The sequence below is a fragment of the Periplaneta americana genome, chromosome 4 (genome assembly GCF_040183065.1).
Source record: "Periplaneta americana isolate PAMFEO1 chromosome 4, P.americana_PAMFEO1_priV1, whole genome shotgun sequence".
In the NCBI taxonomy this organism is placed as follows: domain Eukaryota; kingdom Metazoa; phylum Arthropoda; class Insecta; order Blattodea; family Blattidae; genus Periplaneta; species Periplaneta americana.
In genome coordinates, this window is record NC_091120.1 from 167,195,063 (window position 1) to 167,219,124 (window position 24,062).

Genomic DNA, 24,062 nt, shown 5'->3' on the forward strand with positions numbered 1-24,062 from the left:
GCACTCGACTTATCAACGCCCCTTCCCGTACAGGTGTCCCGGGAAATTTATTAAACCACGGTTAGCAGTATCCATTTTAGTCCGTTAAGTGGCAGCCGGCGTCCTGACATCGTTTACAGATTCCATTTTGCTTCGAATAGGTTCGATGATCTATGGTCACTTCCTCCCAGGAAAGAAAGGACCTAAGTCTTCATGTAATATCCGTCATGCTTGTGTAACACAGAACGTACAGCGTGTGCCCGAAGTCCCTACAGAGTTTCAAAATGATGAGAATTCATTCATTCATTTAGTGTTCTTCCCAAGGGCAGGTCTTTCACTGCAAACCCAGCTTTTTCCAATCTTTCCTATTTTACATCTTCCTCTTTGTCTCCGCATATGATCCATATATCTTAATGTCGTCTATCATCTGATATCTTCTTCTGCCTCGAACTCTTCTCCCGTTCAGCATTCCTTCCAGTGCATCCTTCAGTAGGCAGTGTCTTCTCAGCCAGTAACCCAACCAATTCCTTTTCCTCTTCCTGATGAGTTTCAGCATCATTCTTTCTTCACCCACTCTTTCCAACACAGTTTCATTTCTTATTCTGTCTGTCCACTTCACACGTTCTATTCTTCTCCATATCCACATTTCAAATGCTTCTATTCGCTTAGTTGCAATGCCCATGTTTCTGCCCCATACAAAGCAAATTACCAGTCTCTTCTTTACTTCTTTTTCCAGAGGTCCGCAGAAGATGCTCCTTTTTCTATTAAAAGCTTCCTTGGCCATTGCTATCTTCCTTGTAACTTCCTGACAGCAGCTCATGTTACTGCTTATAGTACACTCCAAGTATTTGAAGCTGTCCACTTCTCTACTGCCTCATTTAGAATTCTCAAGTTCATCTTCTCTATTTTTCTTCCTACGACCATGCTCTTCGTCTTATTTACATATTTATCTTCATCCCATATTGCTCACAGCTGTCATATAGCTCCAGTAGCATATCCTTTAGCATCAGCTCCACTTCTGTTAATAACGCCATACCATCAGAAATCTTATGCATTTTATTCTTCTTCCTCCTACTATCACTCCTCCCATGTTCTGAAAACAGTTCTTTACTAAATCCTCCAAGCAGATGTTGAACAGGGTAGGATGATGAGAATAATGCAAAATTAAGATTTCTACCCCAGAATATGAAGATAAATGATACTTTCTCATTATAATCGCTTATATCTATGCATTCCCTTTTCTCTTTTCATTAAACGTAATACAAAAACTAAAATTCTATTCAGAGATTTTTTCATACATTAGCTTACAGAGACCCGGTTAAATTAATTCGTAGTTTTTGAATGTGAACAAAATTGGTCCATTAGTTTAAGAGAAACCAAAGTACAGACAGACAGACAGACAGACAGACGGAATGCTCCAAACCAGTGGTATGCAATCTATGGCACACAGGGTTATCTCAAGGGGTACGCATCCCACTGACTACGTACTCATAGGTATGTAAAAATGTTGACATATTTAGTTTATTACACTATTGTTGACAATAAATTATTGAAATTTACATGTTTTCTTTTGCAATATCAACTCTTATGTCCATTATTATTATTATTATTATTATTATTATTATTATTATTGCATTAATAACTACTGTATAATAATAATAATAATAATAATAATAATAATAATCAAATTCATCATTATTATCATCATCCAAACATGCATAAGGCCCAAGGTCCGTTGCGGTCTCGGTGAGTCATTCTCGGTCCATCTTTTTTTTTATGTCTTCTTTTTTTTGGCCCAAAGATCTTTTCCCTTGGAGACGGTATTGAGGCATGGCTTTTGGTAGTCTATTCCGATTCATTCGTTGGACATGGTTTTTCCACTGCAGCTTACCAGCTTATTTATAAACTGTGAGACTGGTTGTAATTGAAGTCTTTGCGTGATATCCTCATTTCTTTTGTGGTCCAAGCGACTATATCCTAGTGTTGCTCTCATAAATTTCATTTCACAGGCCGATATCCGTACTTCTCATTGTGCGTGCTTCACTTCCGTAGCACAGTACCGGTCTAGCTAAGGTTTTATACAAACGTATTCTTGTGTGTCGCTGTACTAGGGAAGGCTTCATAATTTTGTTGATTATTCCCATTGTTTTATTGTATTTTCAAGTTTTAGAAGTTATATTTGTTTCACAAAAAAATGTCAAATTATAGTCAAGATACGTAAACTCATTTACTCTTTCTATTAATTTGTTGTTTAAGCAAATTTTACTTGCGGACGAAATGCCATGACTTTTGTTTTTTCAATATTGATTTCCAAGTCGTATTTTACGCTCATCAAATTTGAATTATGCACTGAATACTCTATCTAAGTAAAGATTAATTTTTGGTCCTACAGAATATATCTGTTACGGTAACAATGATTATTAGAGGAGAAAAATTCGCTCCGGCGCCGGAGATCGAACCCGGGTCCTTGGTTCTACGTACCAAGTGCTCTAACCACTGAGCTACGCCGAATTTCAATCCACAGCGCCGGATTGAATCCCTCTTCTCTAGTGTTTTTTCTCTTTGTGACCTGACTCCAAGATCGAGGGGGGGGGGAGAAAAAATCTTTTAGTTTCTTCGCCCAACAGTGTATATTACTATGGAATCCCTGCCACCAAGTCACTCACTTGAATGCGCTCCTTGTATAATGGCAGTTGATTTAATATATCTGCAGTGCCTGGGAAAAGTGACATAAGTCAATTTCCACAAACCTTTTTTTGATAATTTATTGACAACTTACACTGGTTTATGTCGATTTGATTTTCTTCTGTATGAATTATTGTAATGGGAGAAATACTTACGTATTTTTTTCCAAGCGAGCAGATGTTCCGTAAGTTGTCAATAAATTATCAAAAAAGGTTTGTGGAAACTGACTTGTGTCACTTTTCCCGAGCACTGCAGATATTATGTCAACATATATGTCGAACTTGGAGTTAGGCCACAAAGGGAAAAACGCTAGAGGACAGAGAACTTCGGCGTAGCTCAGTGGTTAGAGCACTTGATACGTAGAACCAAGGATCCGGGTTCGATCCCCGGCACCGGAGCGAATTTTTCTCCTCTAATAATCACTGAATTCTGAAGCTCATTTTCATTGCATGCAATAATAATAACAACTTGTTTGCTTACAACATCAATCATAGCCTTTTGTTATTTCTTGTATAGGCTAATTGCAATTAAATTTGGGGTTATGAAGGTAAAAAAATGTATTTTTGGGGACATTAGCAAAAAAGATTGAATACCACTGCTCCAAACCACTTTTTTTGGAATCATGATACTGGAGCGTTTACTTCACGAAACTATCGAAATATATTTCTTGCGGGATTACAATATTATCTCTTATAATTTTTACAATAAAGAAGTACAAATTTCAAGAGAAGTTTTAACTTTCCTTAATGATAACGGATCTCTTGTTTTCTGTCAACTGAGAAATACTGTAATCGGTAAAAATAAACGACAGACTTCGAACAACATTATGTTGTGTGTTCATAGCGAAGTGAGTAGGTCGCCAAGTTTCAAATATATCACTAACTCCTCTTTCACGGGCTAGTTCATTCACCCGAACACTTGCTAAACACGATTAAGTGTTAAGTGGAGAAATTTAGTGGACACGCTGTATTTTCTTGTTATCTTTCAACACAGAACAGAAGCTTTCTTAGTAAATATGAGTAACGTAGTTAAACGAAAACTTGTCATTTTTAATATTACTTCCTGAAAGTGCCTACCCTACTTTCTTTTTACTTAGTGAACTTGTCAGAGTTGTTAGCTTCCGGGTAGCCCTGTGATTCACTGTTTAACATGTTCGGATGAGATTCCGATAATAGTCTATATTTCATCTTTTAACACGAAAAATTTATGTTCGATCACAAATGAATAAAATGTTATGAAAACTGTAATATCTGTCGTCAGTTGTTGAGCAACGACAATGAGTTTTGTCGCACTATTCTGACGTCACTTCCTTAGCAACGGATCAGACTCTTACACTGTTATGGTGCTTGCTAGAGGGATAAACTTACTTTCTTGCATGAATTATATTTTTTATTTCTCCTATCACATACCCATAATACTAAGGACCTTCCAATAAAGCAATTCGAACGAAACGCAATAAGTCCATTGTAAATATTTGCACAGATACATAGTATGCAGTGTATTAATTAAGTATAGAATATTGCTATAACTTTTTGTATATTCATTTTATGAAAAAGTACCAAAAACAAAAGTGTTGGAGATATCTAAATAAAACTTACGGCTGTGGTCTCACAAAAGTACTGATTCGTGTACAGAGTGTGGCAAAAATAACACTTTTTTTTTAAATGGCACTCTATATTAAATTTTACACATTTGAAATCTACATTCAATTTTACATACAAATAGAAGTTTGATTCAGCATAAACAATGAATACTCCCTTGTAAATATTATGGTTCTTTCAAATGCTTAGACAATGCAACACAAAATAAATGTGTATATTCATATGGAGTAGGCCATGAAAAAATATAACTGTTTCAGAGAATGTTTAAAATTACATCAAATGTTCAAATGAGAACCATTCACAGCCAAACAATGCCCCAGTCTATCACGAAAGTAGTCCATTGACTTTCTCACAGTTTCAAGAATAATCAGATTCATCTCATCCTTAATTTCATGTCTTCAATACTGTTCGGTCTATCACAATACACCCCGGGCTTTAAGTAACCCCTCAGGAAGAAATCCAATGAGTTGAGGTCCGGTGATCTAGCTGGCCATTCAATGTGTCCTCTTCTTCTAATCCATCTACCAGGAGGAAATCCATTACTCTTCTACCATAATGTGGAGGTACACATTGTTTTGTTTGTTTCATGGCCTACTCCATATGAATACACACATTTATGTTGTGTCACGTTATCAAAGTATTTGAAAGAACCATAACATTTACAAGAGAGTATTTATCATTTATGCTGAGTCAAGCCTCTATGTGTATGTAAAATTGAATGTAGATTTCAAATATGTAAAATTTAATACAAGGTGCCATTTAAAAAAGTGTTATTTTTGCCACATTCTGTACATGAATAAATATTTTTGTGAGACCACAGCCGTAAGTTTTAGTTAGACATCTCCAACAACATTTGTTCTTTGTATTTTTTCATAAAATGAATATATAAAGCGTTATTAGCAATATTCCATACTTAATTAACACACTGTATATGCAATAAAGAAATAAAATAATCCTTAGTAATACAAGACAAAAATTACACTAAATTTGTTTTACTCTCAATCATATTCAGAATTCTTATAAATAAGAACAAATTCCTTAAAAATCTAAACATCACAGCAACAGCCAACCAAGAGCATAAACGTTTCAAGCAATTACAGGAATCTTTTGAATATAGGGTGACCAGAACCTCCGATGTGGAAAAGAGGGCAGTAGAGTGGGCGAAAGAGGAGCACCAACCTAAATAATGACGAAATACTAGGACATTCGAAAAGTAATGGCAACATATTGTCCGTTACTCAGGAGAAGATGAGCGGAAAGAATGTGACCTTCTTGACTATCGCTGCTGATTATTATAAACATCGCTCAGATAAGCATCCTAGTAGCCAGGTTATTACTCGTGCAGGAAACATGAGTAACAATGCGTATGGAAATTAAAGCTAAGTTAAGCAGAAGATCTAATGTTTCCGCTTAATGCAATACAAATATTGCACGTGTTGTCGTACGTTATCTGTTCACATCCCTTCCTCCTCAGTCCGCTCTCGTCTTCTCCTGAGTCACCGACAGTAGTTACTGTTTCACACTAAATTTATTTTGGTTACTTTTGACACTATAAGTACATACTTCAAATATAGTGTCCTGCCATAGAACCAAAGACCCGGGTTCGAGCCCTGGAGCGAATTTTCCTCTCATCTAATAACAATTGTCGCCTTAAGAGATAAATTCTGTAGGACCAAAAATTAATCTTTTCGTAGAGCGGAGCTAATATGTTCCTTGTAAACCTCATTTGTACTCAAAGTAACCATACGCTGGACTCTGCTTATGAGACAGTACCTGTAATTCGACAATAATGAAATATATGATAGAAAACTTGTTAGAAAACTCTACCACGAACCATTAATGTCGCAAAACGTAGGCTCACGCGCCGCTTGTTAATCTTAGCACGATATCTTAGAGCGAGATGTGTAATTAACTCTCAGGAGGTACAATTTTCAGCAGGAGACTAAACACAGAGGCGGTGTTGGGTGTTTGATACTTCCTGTTGTGAAGGAGGGAGTAACACACATCGCCGCTAATCGACGCACACGCAACCACTAAGGTTGCAATAGGAAACGCTATCTCACAACATATTAATCTTGCATCAGCATCAAATTAATGTGTGTTATTTATTCTCCTAAGTAACTCAGTGAAACCTAAAAGAAACTAAAGAAAATTTTTCTCACGCTTACGAATCTCTACAGATTTTCTATTCTTCGGGTCCGAAAGCCTGATGAGAGTGTTTCCCCTCCATTATATTGATGGAACTCATATCAAGTTACAGGATTTAAAAGTACTCTGTGAAGAGTCAAACATTCAGATCATAGGCGAAGACAGTCATAAAAATAATTCTTGTAAAGGTTTCACAATTAGATTCCTTTTCTACAGATCTCGGATTTTATCTCTGCCGGTGGGCGACGTCATAGTTTGCGATAGAGAGGAAGAGGGAAAGCAGCGGTTGTACTAGTCTGTGAAAAAAATTTCACCCAAACGCTTAACCCTGATTATCTAAGTATTTTTATAATTATTTTAACATTAAATTGCAGTGAAGCATATCTGTACATCTCCTTTCAAGATTATTGCAAATGTTCAACTCCATCCTCACAATCAATGTCTTGCCCTTCCTCTAAGTTCATAACAGTCTTACGACGTTCACGATTTTTATCTGGTGTTGTAAACGAACTGGCTTCTCCTTTCTCAATGGTGGATAGTTCTTGTTTTTATCACACGCACAGTTCTCTCTGATATTCCTGTGGCAGTCATCACGATCTGCTTCATTCTTCATAAACTTTAATACATTAGCCACATTAGCGAATGAATTATTGAAATTGGTTTCAGGAACTGAAAGATACAATTAAGTTTGAAATTACGAGAATTGCAGTGAAAGAACTGGGGAGAGGGAATGAGAATAGAATAGAATAGAATAGAATAGAATAGAATAGAATAGAATAGAATAGAATGATTTATTTTCGCTGGCAGAGTTAAGGCCATAAGGCCTTTTCTTCCACTCAACCAGCCTTAATCAATAAAATATATATTTAAATTACGAATATTTACACTACACTTAAATGATTCTCCAGCAATATTCTTCAGTTAAATTTTAACGACTAGTAAATGTTTATTTAAATTTAGAAAAACCTATAAGATAAAGTAGTAACATAATTTACGAGCTAATTTAATTCAATCAATTATAATTAAGTTGAGATAGCCAGTAAAATGATGATAATTAATGTAATATAAGTTTACTAGAGCTACGTTATAGGGAGAAAAAATATAAATCTAAAATATATTTATATAATGAGAATATTAATGTAATGAAATTTTGCCATTAGAGGTTTTGTATTCTATTTAGAGAAATTAATGATAATAATAAGAATGGAGGGATGTTAGTTTCATTATATGTAACAAATATTAATCAGTAGTTAATCTGTTAAGTAAGAATTTATGTAATTTTGACCTAAATGAAGTTATTGTTCAACAACTCCTTACATCACTCGGAAGCGAGTTCCAATTTCTAGCAACTGAAACTGTATAAGATGAAGAATATAAAGATGTCTTATGGTAAGGTACAATGAGTAAATTGTTATGATGAGACCTGGTACTTAGCTGATAACATGCGGATAAATTTTGAAAACGAGAAGCCAAATATATTGGGGTAGCGGTGCGCAGAATTTGAAATAAGAGAATGCAGGGCTCGTCGATCACTTAGCCTTAGCCAAGACAGATTTTTGAAAGACGGGGAAACATGATCATACTTACGAATATTGCAAATATAACGGATGCACGCATAAGCACACGTTGTAGCCTGCCGCTCAAATTTGCATTTAGGTTACTTAATATAATATCGCAGTAGTCTTAGTGTGGCATCAGGAGTGTATGTATAAGGATTAATTTTAGTTTATCAGGAAGAAAGAGCTTCAGTCGCTTTAGTGAGTGAATAACAGAAAATATTTTTTTTAGAAATGTGATTCACTTGTTCATTCCATTCCAGGTTACAATCCATACAAATGTCAAGGTTCTTCATAGTCGAGCTGTATGCAATAGTAGTATTACTGTATTTACAATCATCGGTGGAAAATTTTCTTTGTCACACTTCGATCTTTGATGTTCTATTAAAATAGCCTGTGATTTACTTGCATTTAAATGAAGTCCGTACGTTTTCGACCATATGGATATTGAATTAAAGTCATCATTAACTTTAGTTATAGCGTCATTTATGTAGTTAGGTCGAGTATGCAGATTTGTATGTCGTCAGCATAAATATGGTGTCGGCAGAACATATTCACGCGATATTCCACTTTGGTGGGACAAAAAGGTCAACATTTTCAGCAACTATTATAAACTAAGTGTTTTGTAGTTTAATTGCGCTGTTACGGCACAAATCCTGGCGGCCGCAACCGCAGTCCTCGCCGAGGACCCGCGCGCCGATACATCGGTAAACCAAACCGATAACAACTCCGTAAAATCACGGAATAACTGCAACTCGTTGCCAGAATACGGAATCAAAAAGAGAGCTCTATGTTATTTGAATGTTAATTTTCGGCATTATGTTCTGTCCGCAGCTGGCCGAGATGACGAGCGGGTGACCGGGAGGATGTCAGGAGCGGAAGAGCGCGAGGCCCGCTCGGTCGCACTGGAGAAAGCCTACGTTCACGAGGTGTATGAGCAGATCTCGGGAACGCAGTTCCCTGCTGGCGCCTCGGCGGACAGCCAGCGGGGGCGGGCGTGGCCAAAAGTCAAGCAGTTCCTCTCAGAACTTGAGCCCGGATCCCTCGTCTGTGACGTCGGTAAGTTTTATTGATGATTTGTAAAATTTTGGTAAACAAGATAGCAAATTTCAGAATCAAGCATCTATAAAAACTACACTGTACACTGGATTCCATTTCAGTAGTGATTATGATAGATTAATATTTAACACATCGTTCCGTTGCCTGCAGTACCTACGAGAATTTAAGTACATTTATTTACCGACAGGGGCAAAGACACTATTGGTAAACTCATCGCCTCAAACGCCACCTAGTATGCAACTAGGGTATTACTAGGATGTAAGAAAGGTGAAATTTGGTCCAGAGGCTCTAATTTAAACTTGGAGGTCTTTAACGTACCGGAAAACTTCGACACAGAACACAGCTTAAATACCTCCCGGTGGACTTGCGCTCCGGAATTTTGCATCCTGAAAAATCCATCGGCCTCAGCCGGGTTTGAACCGGCAACCCTTGAGTCAAGAGAAGAGAGTTTCACTCCTAGACTGCTGGAGGCGACGCTCGAGTAGTAGATACATAATTATTGTAACTAGCTTTTAATGTATACCAACATTTCAGAGTTGCAGCGGCACGCTACTACTCCTAGGAATTGCTATTTGTGTGTCTGTTATATGCATACTATACTTATTAGCACTGAAGTGGGAGAGGGATGAACTACTGACTGTAAACATAACTTCAAAACTTGATAGCATTAATGGGATTGACTGTACCATGCAGGAAGACGTCTGGCCGCTCATGCGTATTTTCATCCAACTCCCTCTCTTGTCGCAAACTTACCGCAAAATACACACCAGTGCAAAATGTTTTCAGTTATCTATTACTGCAGGGTAGTGTAAGTATCTGTTTACATGTATGCTCTTTTATCTTTTGTGAAAGTATGAAAGGTACCTTATGACTCGAAATTCATTTGCCAAGGAGGAAAACTCTATTTTGAAATGACAAATGTAGGACAGAACCATGACAAAGAAAACACCGACCACTATAAGGACCACGACAAGGATCAAGACCACGATAAAGACTATGGCAAAGGGAAACAAGGACCACGGAAAAGACAAGGACAACGAAGAAGACGACAAGGACAACGAAGAAGACAACAAGGACCACGAAAATAATTATAGCAATAAGGACCATGACAAGGTCAATATCATGATAAGAGTCATGACAAGGATCAAGAACACGATAAAGATATGACAAAGGAAACAAGGACCACGAAAATGACAAGAATAACGATAAGGATTATGACAAGTTCAGCAATAAGGACTACGATAATAATCACGACAAAGATCACAAAATGAACCACGATAAGAATCACGAATGGAAAATGATAAGGATCACAACAGACCACGATAAGCAGATAAGGATTATAAAAACAAAGACAACAAGAACCACGAAAATAATGATAGCAATAAGGACCATGACAAGGTCAATATCATGATAAGAGTCATGACAAGTATCAAGAACACGATAACGATATGACAAAGGAAACAAGGACCACGAAAATGACAATAACGATAAGGATTATTACAAGTTCAGCGATAAGGACTACGATAATAATCACGACAAAGATCACAAAATGAACCACGATAAGAATTACGAATGGAAAATGATAAGGATCACAACAGACCACGATAAGCAGATAACGTTACAAAAACAAAGACAACAAGGACCACGATAAGTATCACGACATGAACCACGACAAGCAGCACGAAAAGAATTAAGGCAAGGGCAACGATAAGGATCACGACAAGAATCAAGATCATGATAAAGACAACAAGGACCACTATTAGGACCACGACAAAAACAAGGACCACATTAAGAGCCATGACAAGGACAAACGTAAAGATCACGAAATGAACCACGATAAGAATCACGACATGGAAAACGGTAAGGATCACGACAGACCACGATAAATAGATAAGGATTACAAGAAAAAGACAAGGACCACGATAAGTATCACGACATGAATCACGACAAGCATCACGAAAAGAATTATGACAAGGGTTACGATAAGGATCACGACAAGAATCAAGATCACGATAAAGACCATGATAAAGACAACAAGGATCACTATAAAGACCACGACAAAAACAAGTACAACGCTAAAGGTCATGACAAGGACAAATATAAGAATCCCGACATGGACCACGACAAGAATCACGATAAGGACATTGTAATAAAATATATTACAATGTCACTGGAACATGACAAGTATTTTATCACTGGACGTTGGCTATCAAGACATTTAAAATGTGCTTAGGTCCCTAAATGTACTAAAATGCATTAAAAAAAAAGACGTATAAAAAGCGTTCAAAATATGAACACAGGAGATAAAAGGCACGTGTTTTCCCTCCGAGTGTTGGACTTTTGACATCATTATTGAAAAACAACACAACAAATTACTATTATCAATTAATTAAATTTCTAGGGAACGAAAACCAACAGTTTATGAAGCAATCAAATACGAAAACAACACAACAAAAAATAAAATTAGTGCAACATACATGTATGTAGCCTATAGGTATGAAGTACGTGCATATTTAGGCATAATAATTGTAATTAAAATTTTCCACTTTGTTGCAAATTATGATTCTGCCATAGGTTGCAAAATAACAGAAATCTGGTAACTACTGCTGATGAAACGCTCACTTGCAGGGCTTTCGGGGGTCAGAATTGTGAAACAAACATCCAACTACGTTACTAATGTTGAGTATATTCAAAGCGTAAGAGTGAAATGCAGCAGTATTGACGCAAAATTCCATACAAAACCCCGTAACAAAATGGCGAGAAATACAGTATAAAACGAATGTCATTTTCTATAGAGTTGGTAAATTCAATGAAAAAAAGTTATGTTGTAAAATTACAAGATATAGGGTTACTCAAAAGTCGCATTCACTTTGTTAAGAAGTTCATAGAAAAATAATAAAACAGTTTTGTTCATTAGAGTATTATGATTTATTAAAAAAGTTAGGAAAGATTTGAAAGTGCTCTAACTTTATTATTAGAGACGAGAATTCCATGCAAATGTCCATAGGAACATAGGACATAGCTCGAACTTAGTACTTATCCATTTCATTACTTTCCGGTTCCAAATATGTGTACTTTTCCCGTGCATATTTGCATGCCTTGGCTTTTCTTGGGAATGAAAACATGCATAATGCATATTTAAGCAATTTTTAGCTTAATCATGCATATAATTTACATTATATTCATTTTAAATTAATGTTTTAATGGTTTTGAGTGGACATTTCAGTTTCTCGATTTTTATAACCCTCATTTTAGTTTCAGGAAATAGGACTGAAGAAGGAAAAGAAAAAAAAAAACTAAATAACAGAAAAAGGTTCATTCAAGTTTGCACCCATAACTTCTTGCGATGTAGAGGGGTCATTCTCTGCCTACAAAAACATACAAGCGCAGTAACCTAACAGAAACCAATTTAGAAATGTTTTTAGTTGTTAACTGTGCAAAAAAGTTAAGTGAAATAAGAAATTTGCAAAAAAAAATGAAATTGCATGTTTTAATGTATTTTTCGCTTGATCGTGCATGCTTCATAGTTTGATAGTGCATGAATACATGCATATTTTGGGATTTAATACAGTAGTGCATTAAATTCTCGCCTTTATTTATTATGAAGCACGTTATGGTAATATACTTTATTCAGGTATTGAGTGGCGCGGTAATGAGAGATTTTGAATCGATTAACGTAAAGCCACACTTTAAGTTGGTAAGACTCTGAAACCGCCATACTGTTCCTTAGGCATTGCCATTTCATTTGTCATGAATCAGTGGACTTCGTGCGTATTGAATTTGCAGTAAAATAAGTTTGTGAAGCTGTACGACGGGAATTTCGATTAATTGATGCAGTGTTGTCATTTAGGATGTGAGGAAGACTAGCATACACACGATCCTTTAAAAATTCTCTCAAAAATCGCTCACTGAAAGGTCCGGCGATCGCGCGGGTTAGTCCATGTTGCCGTTCTTTGACATGAGACGCTCCTCAAAGAGCTGTCGTAATGCAGCGATGAATATTGATCTTCACATTTTGCTAAAAACGATTCAGTAAAAGTTACTCATCTGTTGGCATCGCCTGCTTGCAATTTTTTGACGGCCTGAAGCTTGTAAGGTTGCAATTTTAGATCTGAAGGCAATAGTCTGACAGGTGCGGCGAATCAAACCTAATGACAGCATGTCGCAATGCAGAAAGTTGTGGAATCTACTGGATGGCGGCATTGACTGCTTGATCCTGGATTCTTCTTGCTCAGGATAGAACCTGTTGATTCAAATCTTTCAAACCATGTCTTTACAGCGTGGGTTCATGGAACCGAATCATGACCCAAAGTTGAAAATGGCGCCGAAATCCTCATCGTGCAGATTCACAACAATCATTGCTTTTACTGCGAATTCACAATGCTCTCCCGTCCACTGCCTCATGGCAACTGAAATTACATTGCCTAGGAAACAGTATGGCGGTAGGGTCTATATCAATCTTACCGACTTCAAAAATAACTTTGAGCTAACCGATTCAAAATCTCCCGTTCCCGCGCGCCACCCTGTATAAACCAATTACAAAACAGAACCACAGTGGTATTCACGGATTTTGATCTACGGTACCACAACCACTACAATCTTAGGGACTACATCTGGTGAAAATAGGGCGTAGTTAATCAATTCAATGCCAACATAACCAATTTTCTGCAACGAAATCAGAAACTTATGAGAGGGTACAATGTCTTGCAAGAACAGCACAACCTTGGAAATTTTACCACGATCTCTCTCTACAATTATTTCTCTAAATTTAATTAATAATAATAATCTCCGTTCACAGTGTACCCTTTGCTAAATACTCGTAGTATGTCAATTATTCTGTCTTTCTTCGAAAAAACTAATGCGACGACCTTTCCTGCCGATTTCTGAACGCGAAATTACTCTGAGTGGGAACAACTAGAATTTTTCCATTCTTTTGACCGTTATTTTGTCACTGGTTCGTAAAGATGAATTCATGTTTCGTCCATAGTTACAATACAATTCCAGAAGTTAAAAGAATTCTCTTCAAAACAGTGGCAAAGCGGCTTTGAAATTGACACTGAGTCATTTCTTATCGTTCAGACATTTTGGGATCCATTGAGCAGACAATTTTCTCACACCCAAATCATAATTTACAGCTGTCAAAAAAATGACCGCACACGTGAACAGCGAATATATTCTAAGTACACTTCGGATGACGGTGATGTTACACGATACATGCGCTTGTACATGCGCACTTGAGGCAGTTTCGGAACTATGGTGTTAAGCAAGATATCTGCATCTCGTAGAGCAGCGGTAGAGCGCTAGCTTAGTGATTCGAAGGTTGTGAGCTCGAGTCTTGTTCAAGTTACCATTTTATTTTGTTATCGTTCGTTAGCGATATAAATAATATTCAAGTTATCATTTATATTTTGTTATCGTTCTTTAGCGATATAAGTAATATTCAAGTTATTATTTATATTTTGTCGTCGTTCTTTAGCGAAATAATATAAATTTTATGTTAGGTTTGGGACAATACAGATGCATAATACTCTTGTTAGTTTTTTCTTCTAATATTATTACATTATACTATCCCGTAACACAATAAAATGAAAAGGAGTGTCAAGGATTTGAACCTGAGACGTTTGACTTCTAAATTCCGACGTTCTTCCGACTGAGCTACAGCATTTACTTGGTACTGATGTAATGCAACGTATTTTCAGAAATACTACAACTTAACATTCATTTATATTATATTCTGAATATTTAATAAAGATATAAAAAGGTTACGTCTACTTAGTTTTAGCTATTTCCGTCACAATATATTTGTCGTCACCATTTAAGCTTTGAATTTCTTTTACAAGATCTTCCGCAATTTCTTTCTTTAACATAATATTTAATAATTGATTCATATCATAATAGTAATTCCTCTAAAGCAACTGAAATAAAACGATTACAAATAAGTATGTAACTTTAAATAACTATATCTTCTTTTTTATGTCAACATTAACTTGCAAATCAACATTTCAGCTATTTCAAAGACGATTAAACTTTAATAAATAAAATATCAAATCTTCTAACAGGTCTGCTATAGGCCTACTTATCCCTCACAACAACATTAAGTGAAATCAAGATTTCAACAAATGTGAGGTTTACCATTATCTTACATCGAGTTCCTCAATTAAAAACTATTATCCATGTGTTGAAATTTATGGTATCACGAGCCAAGCACTTTACCGTGCAGATGCAAACATGTTCATTACATGCGAGGCATGTATCCATTCAAGAAGAGATCGTGACTTCGAGATTCTACTACAAGTTAAATTATGATATGGTACGAGTTTTATTCTGAGAAACCGATCAGAAATTAACTAAGTAAAGGCATATAGCTTTACAGTATCTCAACCGATGCACAATTGCGAAGAAAACTCCACTTAAAGCATTACACCGGGTGTTTGAATAAAACTAAGGAATATGTTCACAGCAAGTAGTACTAGTCGAAACTAGACAAAGAGTTCCCATGAACATATATTCAGAAAAAATATCTGCTGAAATATGGCTGGTTCTTTATTGCGATCTATTATCATATACCGTTTAAAAACAACAGAGGTTTGTGTGTTTTGAGAGTGGGAGTATTTCTTAACATAATTAAACAAAGTCTATTAAGCACGGGCTATAAATTTAAAACACTATCTTCCAAGGTATCTTCTTGCTCGTATAGAGCATTCACTGGTGTAGACTGTCTTTCAGTCTGGGCTCACTGACCTTTCCTTATTGGTTGTGTTTACCTCTGCAGTGTACTGAAGGTTGTGCTTCATACACGATGGGGCACTGTGCGACAATATCTAACCCAGTTATTGAATGACCGATGGATTTGTCGAGGAGGTCCATTAGCATGACCTTCTCGATCACCAGACTTCAATCCTTTGGATTTCTGGCTATAGTGTTAATTGAAAGCTTTGGTGTATACCACACGCATCGATAACGTACAAACATTGCAGAAGTGTGTGTACAATAAATGTCAGCAAATCCGAGAGCAGACAGATCCGTTCGTAAGAGTAATGTGTTTCTCTGAAACGTAGAGTTGAAGGATGTGTAACAATGAGCGGTACAATCGAAATATATGTACAATAATAAGAAACTTACATCTTCAATATGAAATATAATACGAAAAATGAATTGCAAAATATTACATCCTTAAACTTAAGAATGATTTACTAATATCTTATTCATCAGATTTTATTTTAGCCATGTATGTATATTATATTTTTAATTTTTTTTTATTTTTAATTAATATATCTCTAAATAATTCACTGATTACAATTTTATGAATCCGTATCTGCTCTGTTAAACTTTATCTTGCTAACTTATAATATTCCTAATGTTCGTAGAGAGTTGTTTAGTTGCTTTACATATTTTCATATCGATTTTTTATTGTTTTTATTTTAATATATTTTGTAATTTATTATTAATTTATTTGTACACCACTATATTCTTTTGTTTCTTTCTGAGTGTAAGAGGAGACTTAATGGCCTTAAAAATAAATAAATAAATAAATAAATATAAAAATAAATAAATAAGCAAAAGAACGAATGAATAAATAAAAAAATTAATAAATAAACAAATAAATAAAGTATTTACAGAGCCTCTATAGTGTCTACCAACTAGAATAAATAAATAAAAAAATGAATAAATAAACAAATAAATAAATAAAGTACCTACAGTGCCTCTATAGTGTCTACCAACTAGATGAAAATAATACGCCACAATACAACATGGCTCATATCTCGTCATGTACCGGTAATTCTTTCGGGGTATATGTTCATGGGAACATTTTTTTCGAGTATAGATCAATAGCCTACTATCTAGTGTACAAATATGCTATATTTTTAATGAAACATTCTATATATACTGTCACTTCACTTATTATGAATCTACCATGAAATTTGAAATCATATGAATACAAAGAACAAGGTACTCACCAAAGCTCCAACGCTGAGACGAAATTGTATTGCTGTTGCAGGCTGTGGGAACGGCAAGTATCTGAGTGTCAACCCGTCAGTGTTCAAGATCGGCGCGGACCGGTGTAGCAGCCTCACAGAGATCGCGCGCGAGAAGGAGCACGAGGTATGGTGATCCGGCTGGCCACTGGCTGAAATCTCTCTTTTATGTACGAGAGACACGATTGTAGAGTTGCTGTGTTCCGCAGGTGCTCGTGTGCGACAACCTGTCCCTGCCCTTCAGGGACGAGAGCTTCGACGCCGTGCTCTCCGTGGCTGTGGTCCACCACTTCGCGACGACCGAACGCCGCGTGGGGGCGCTGAGGGAGTTGGCGCGCGTCCTCCGCATCGGCGGCCGGCTCATCATCTCCGTCTGGGCCATGGAGCAGAGGCATAGGAAGGTAAATCACCAACGAATTTACGCTCAACTTTCAATTAATACTATTTATTAGGGGAATTTACGCTCAACTTTCAATTAATACTAAATTATTACGCTATAACAAACTATTAAGCCTTTTTTGTACTATCTGATATAATCCTAGTTCACATTTTTAATTAAACAACAGATAAAAGTAACAGGACTTTCTTAATTTGAATATTCGTCTGTTGTCCACCTCAAGTTCATTGTAAATATTGGTAAATACATCCAATGGGCACGATCGAGACGCTCTTTATCCCCAGAAAGAGAGGCACTAAATTTTATAGGACCCTGAATGCATCCCAGCCGCCCGAGTCTTTATGATATAGGCTATTCGGTATCTCGTGAAACCTATCTGCGTGTGAAGGAAAGGAAAAAGTGGACTGAGAAGTTTTCCTCCCTCGCTACACTTCAACTTGCAAGCTAGCTAGCTCACTTACCCTCTCATAATGTTCTTACTATAAGCTACAGCACACAGTTACTAACAGTTTAGAATCTTTAATACAATATTTTCCTTCAAAATTCCCAAATATTAAAATATTTCCAACAAACAAACAAGAAATAACTGCAATTATTGAAAATCTAAAGTCAAAAAACTCCTCAGGGTATGATGAAATAACAAACAAAATATTAAAAGCTAGATGACATATTATAGCTGAGTCACTAAATGTTCAATGGTATATTCCCCGAGAGATTAAAATATTCAGTGGTCATTCCTATCTTCAAAAAGGGAGAAACAACGTCTCCAGAAAATTACAGACCCATATTACTTCTATTATTCTTCTCCAAAATATTTGAAAAAGTAATGTATAAAACATTATAATTATCATCATCTAGAAAGATACAACATTTTAGTCCCAGAACAGTTTGGATTTATGAAAAGGATTTTCTGTGATTTATTCAAAGCATTTGACTGTATAAATCATAAAATGCTGCTAGACAGATTATTATGGAATTAAAGGCATTGCATACCAATGGTTTCACTCATATCTCATAGACAGGAAACAGAAAGTCGAATTCAATACGACTATGAAATTTACCTCGACATGGGGAACTATTCATAATGGAATTCCGCAAGGATCAAAATTAGGTCCCCTATTTTTTATAGTGTTCATAAATGATCTTGTCCCCCTAATAAAAGATGTAGGTATCCCATATTATTTGCAGATGAATACACAAGTATAGTAATTACAGGCAATAACGCCAACACATTGCAATCTTCAACAGATGAAATTCTCCTCAAAATATGTGACTCGTTCTCAGTCAATAAATTAGTATTAAATTGTAACAAAACTAACATAATTCAATTTAAATCCTGTCCAAATTCAACCTCGGAAAATTTCAAGCGCAACAATTAACAATAGGTCCCTAAAAGAAAAAACAACAACGAAATTTCTTGGCTTAAAAATCGATAATGTGTTAAATTGTAAAATAATATTAAAGAAATTACCCCCAAACTAAATTCAGCATGTTTTGCTATTAGATCTATGTAAAAGATAGTATATATCAATACCTTAAAAACAATATACTTTGCATACTTCCATTCGGTAATGAGTTTTGGAATAATATTCTGGGTAAATTCCACAGATAGTAACAGTATATTCGTACTACAGAAAAGAGTAATTAAAATAATAGTAGGTCTAGGTGTCAAATCTAGGGAATCGTGTAGGACTATTTTCAAAAAGTACAAATAATGCCCATAGCTTGTCAGTATATTTTTACATTACTAATCTTCTTCGTATGTAATCGTCAAAACTATGTAACTAACTCAACAGTTCATAGCATAAATACACGTCAAAAATGACTTTCATATTCCATCGGTAAGTCTATCGTGCTATCAAAAAGGAGTGCGTTATATGGCAGTAAAAAATTTTAATAGCCTCCCTATGAATATAAAAAAATGAAACTAAAAACAGAAGATTATTTAGTGCCAAATTAAAGAATTACCTAATTTCTCACGTCTTCTATTCTGTAGGTGATCCATGACTTTCAAGAACGCTTCATGAAATTAATACTAAAACTTTGTGTTTTACTAGTATACTATATTGCAAACCTCTTCTGTATATATTTCAACTAGATTGTGACTATAAATTAAGACTTTAAATAGTATTAAGTTTTTTTGTTTCATATTCTAGCTATGAAACAATATACGAATACCGTGGAATGTTAATAAATACAATAAAATACAATTTGATTTCCGTGAGATGAGAAAAATCTTCCCTAAGAAGTCCAATGACAATAATTTACGTTCAGTTTTAAGGATTGCAACTGTTAAAGGAATATTACTTGGTATACACAATGTTAAGTTATACGTAAAAAATAAATGTGAAACATCTGCAGCAGGTCCTTCAAGTGAGAAAAATAAATTCTTGTAAATTAAAAGAATGTATTTTTAACATTATACTTACTTACTGGCTTTTAAGGAACCCGGAGGTTCATTGCCGCACATAAGCCCGCCATTGGTCCCTATCCTGAGCAAGATTAATCCAGTCCCTACCATCATATCCTACCTCCCTCAAATACATTTTAATATTATCTTCCCATCTACGTCTCGGCCTCCCCAAAGGTCTTTTGCCCTCCGGCCTCCCAACTAACACTCTATTTGCATTTCTGGATTCGCCCATACGTGCTACATGTCCTGCCCATCTCAAACGTCTGGATTTTATGGTTCTAATTATGTCAGGTGAAGTATAAAATGCGTGCAGCTATGTGTTGTATAACTTCCTCCATTCTCCTGTAACTTCATCCCTCTTAGCCCCAAATATTTTCCTAAGAACCTTATTCTCAAACACCCTTAATCTCTGTTCCTCTCTCAAAGTGAGAGTCCAAGTTTCACAACCATACAGAACAACCAGTAATATAACTGTTTTATAAATTCTAACTTTCAGATATTTTGACAGAAGACTAGATCACAAAAGCTTGTCAACTGAATAATAACACGCATTTCCCATATTTATTCTGCGTTTAATTTCCTCCCGAGTGTCATTTATATTTGTTACTGTTTCTCCAAGATATTTGAATTTTTCCACCTCTTCGAAGGATAAATCTCCAATTTTTATATTTCCATTTCGTACAATATTCTGGTCACGAGACATAATCATATACTTAGTCTTTTCGGGATTTACTTCCAACACTATCGCTTTACTTGCTTCAACTAGAATTTCCGCGTTTCCCCTAATCGTTTGTGGATTTTCTCCTAACATATTCACGTCATCAGCATAGACAATAAGCTGATGTAACCCGTTCAATTCCAAACCCTCTGTGTTATCCTGAACTTTCCTAATGGCATATTCTACAGCGAAGTTAAAAAGTAAAGGTCATAGTGCATCTCCCTGCTTTAGCCCGCAGTGAATTGGAAAAACATCAGATACACATTGAAATTTAAATAGATGAACAATGAAATGAAAGCTTACAAAATAATTACATTTTTGTTTTTCATTTTGCTTATATACATATACCAGTATTTGTTTCTTTCAGAATACTGCTCGATTATCAACATCTAATAGACGAAATATATTAGGATTTATTTCGTCTTGAGGAATTATATATGAATCAAATTCTTCCATGTGAGACAGTATAAATTAAGTAAATCTGCATGCTGTTTCCTCTTAGAAGAATATACTATAATATTTAATGTGACTGTTATTTCATAAATAAATAGTAATAATATTATAATTACAATATCACAAATATTTCAATTTTCAAATAATGTTAGTTCAGCGCTGAACTCTGGACTCATTTCGTCGGCATTATCATCTTCACCTCAATCAGACACTAGATAACCATAGCAGTTAAAATAGCGTCGTAAAATAAGCCATTAAAATAATAATGTTTGTGCCTTATTCCTTTATCTTTTATACTGCGTATTCAGTTCAAAGTGTGTCGTGGCCCGCTGTATGCCGTCATGTGGCTAGCCGATAAGCCTAGAGAATTCAATCTTCCTACACTTCCGCAGAGGCGTATTACCTATGAGCCAGAGAAGTTGCCTGGCAAGTACGGCGTTCATTCTGAAGAGTACTTACCGATACGTACGGTAACGCCGGTAGTGGCAGGAATGTGAACTGTTTGGAAACACGTACTGAGGTGAGTTTTTTTCTTATTCTCGGGATATAGGAAGAGGGTTAAGACGATTACTTACGTACAGTATTTGTTGACATTAACTTCGACGGTCAATATGGACACGGAACATTTGATTTGTGTTGTGGAATGTTGTCTTACCGATGATAACAAATACTCTGCGCACGACTTCCCGCGCAAAACACAGAGGTTATGGTAGCACACAGACCGTACAGACCGCCATCTGTTGCTACGACGTTCAAGTTTTACCGTACACGTTCTCAAGTTCAGATTGAACACCTTGATTAATAGGCAACTTCTCTGACATAAAAGTTGAGACTCGCTTCAAATCGCTGACTCACAACAGTGACGTCATGACACACCCAGTAGACGTTGTTATACCGAGTGGAAGGAATCTACTACATTAATTCACAGAGGTAAACAATCAAGTCAATGGGAACAACTTTTGTCAAATAAGTTTTTTATACGTCCAATAGTTTTGAGAATACGAAATGCAACGTGTTACAACGCTGCAAAGAGTGCCAGTGCTACATTTTTTCCTTGGTTTTTTAACGACGCTGTATCAACTATGAGGTTATTTAGCGTCGATGAAATTGGTGATAGCGAAGTGGTATTTAGCGAGATGAGGCCGACGATTCGCCATAGATTACCTCACATTTGCTTTACGGTTGAAGAAAACCTCGGAAAAACCCAACCAGGTAATCAACCCAAGCGGGAATCGAATCCGCGCCCAACCGCAGCTCCGGATCGGCAGGCAAGCGCCTTAGCCGTCTGAGCTACGCCGGTGGCTCAGAGCTCCTTCGAAGCAAAGACCTCATCTTTGCTTCGTAATGGGGGTGAGTCTAATTCTACTCCGCAAGACTTGCGAGATAAGAACTTTTTTTTTTTTTGGAAGGAATGGGTGAAGAAATAATGGTGCTGAAACTGATCAGGAAGAGAAAAAGGAATTGTTTGGGTCACTGGCTCGGAAGAAACTGCCTACTGAAAGATGCACTAAACGACATTTCATACAAGTTGAGAGGATGCGAAGGCATTTCTTTCCCCTTCTACTTGCTCCGAGTCTGTCAATAACACAGCAGTAGCTGTTGCTCTTATGCCTACACTCCCCAAATTGTATTCACAATAAATTAAAACATTAAAAAAAGTACATTAGTCGATATAAAATACAGTGGCACAGGTGTTTAACAATTACATATCTGAGTATATTTTAGTGCCATCTTACAATATTTTTAACTAAGATTTTAAATTAAGAAATGTTTGTGTTATGAAGTCAGGGGAGAGTGAAACAGATCAGATTGTGCCATTGTGAGTAGCAACTAGCGGTGGAGAAAACATTTATCTTCAGCTGTCAGTAGCTTTTTAATGTGCCAGTTGATATAAACAACAATAAAATGACATATAAACGCTTAGTATAGACCAGGCATGTCAATTGATGCCCACAGGCGCAAGCGCGCGCTTTAGAGCTCAGTAGAGCCTGAGTGCTTTACAGTGGAAAGGAAAGAGACAGACGAAAGAGGTATATGCCGCTTGGTCGAGTTATATACAGGGTTGGCCAGCACTGATTCAATGGATAATGGGAAGAGAACTTATTAAAATTGTATCCATGTTAATTTTTAGATTTGTCTGAGAAGTATAAGTGCATTATAAGAATGCAAGTTTTAATTTTAATGCTCATATTTCACAAGTTTGTTTTTTTTTTTATTCAAAAGGAATATTTTATTAACTTTTTTTATAGAAAAGTGAAATTTTCAGATATAGGTCTATTTATTAATAGCCTTACAGGTACTGAAACAATGTTTTCGTAAATCTAATATATCGTAAATACGTATTACTGAAGATAGTGTATTAACAAATTTTGAAAATATTCGCATGGAAATTGTTTGTAAGGAAATGAATTAACAAAGCAACTACTGTTACATCATAAGCAAAAGATACGTGCCCATGTGTTGTAAAAATGTCAGCTCTATAGCTTCAGCAGGTTCCGAGAAAATAATTTAATATTCTGATGATAGGAAATTGCTCACCAATGTCATCTTAAAAGCATAATGCGATAAGAGTTTTCTTATGGAATATTAGTTACACTTAAAACATATACACAACCTAGGTTACTTTGCTTTGTACTATAATATTGCTTTGATTAGGTCATTGATTACTTTTATAAGCCTAAAGATACCATCAATATCAAATCCAACTTGTCATGTCATACTCAATCTCTTTTTTTGGGATATGATTTTCTTTATGAATGATGTGTTTCATCCACTTAGTAGAGTATAGTTGTACTGGAATTTATGTGAATATTCCTACTTAACTCTTTATTATTTTATTGTTTGAAATACAACTGCAATATTAAGAAATTGGTGTAAGTACTTTTGTTTTACAGACAATATAGATAGACTAATATCAGACATTTTAGTTAAAATCAAACAGAAAGAAGTCATATAAAAATAACGACATAAAATTTTACGTTTCGTTTTAAGTTTGTGCAAAACTGTTTTCTTGATACAACAGGCTGCTTACTCCTTCCATACCTAGCGCTTTATGCCCGCGCACGACGTCAAGGTCA

General features: G+C 35.8%; 1 protein-coding gene across 1 annotated transcript in view; it reads left to right on the forward strand.

Annotated features, from left to right (window-relative positions):
* LOC138698969 (uncharacterized) overlaps nucleotides 1-24,062 on the forward strand; it is a 109,368-nt gene that overhangs the window by 47,936 nt on the left and 37,370 nt on the right. The window contains exons 2-4 of the mRNA XM_069825156.1: nucleotides 8,804-9,028; nucleotides 17,028-17,131; nucleotides 17,214-17,405. Coding sequence (XP_069681257.1) covers nucleotides 8,804-9,028; nucleotides 17,028-17,131; nucleotides 17,214-17,405 — 521 coding nt within the window. The remainder of the gene's footprint in view (nucleotides 1-8,803; nucleotides 9,029-17,027; nucleotides 17,132-17,213; nucleotides 17,406-24,062) is intronic.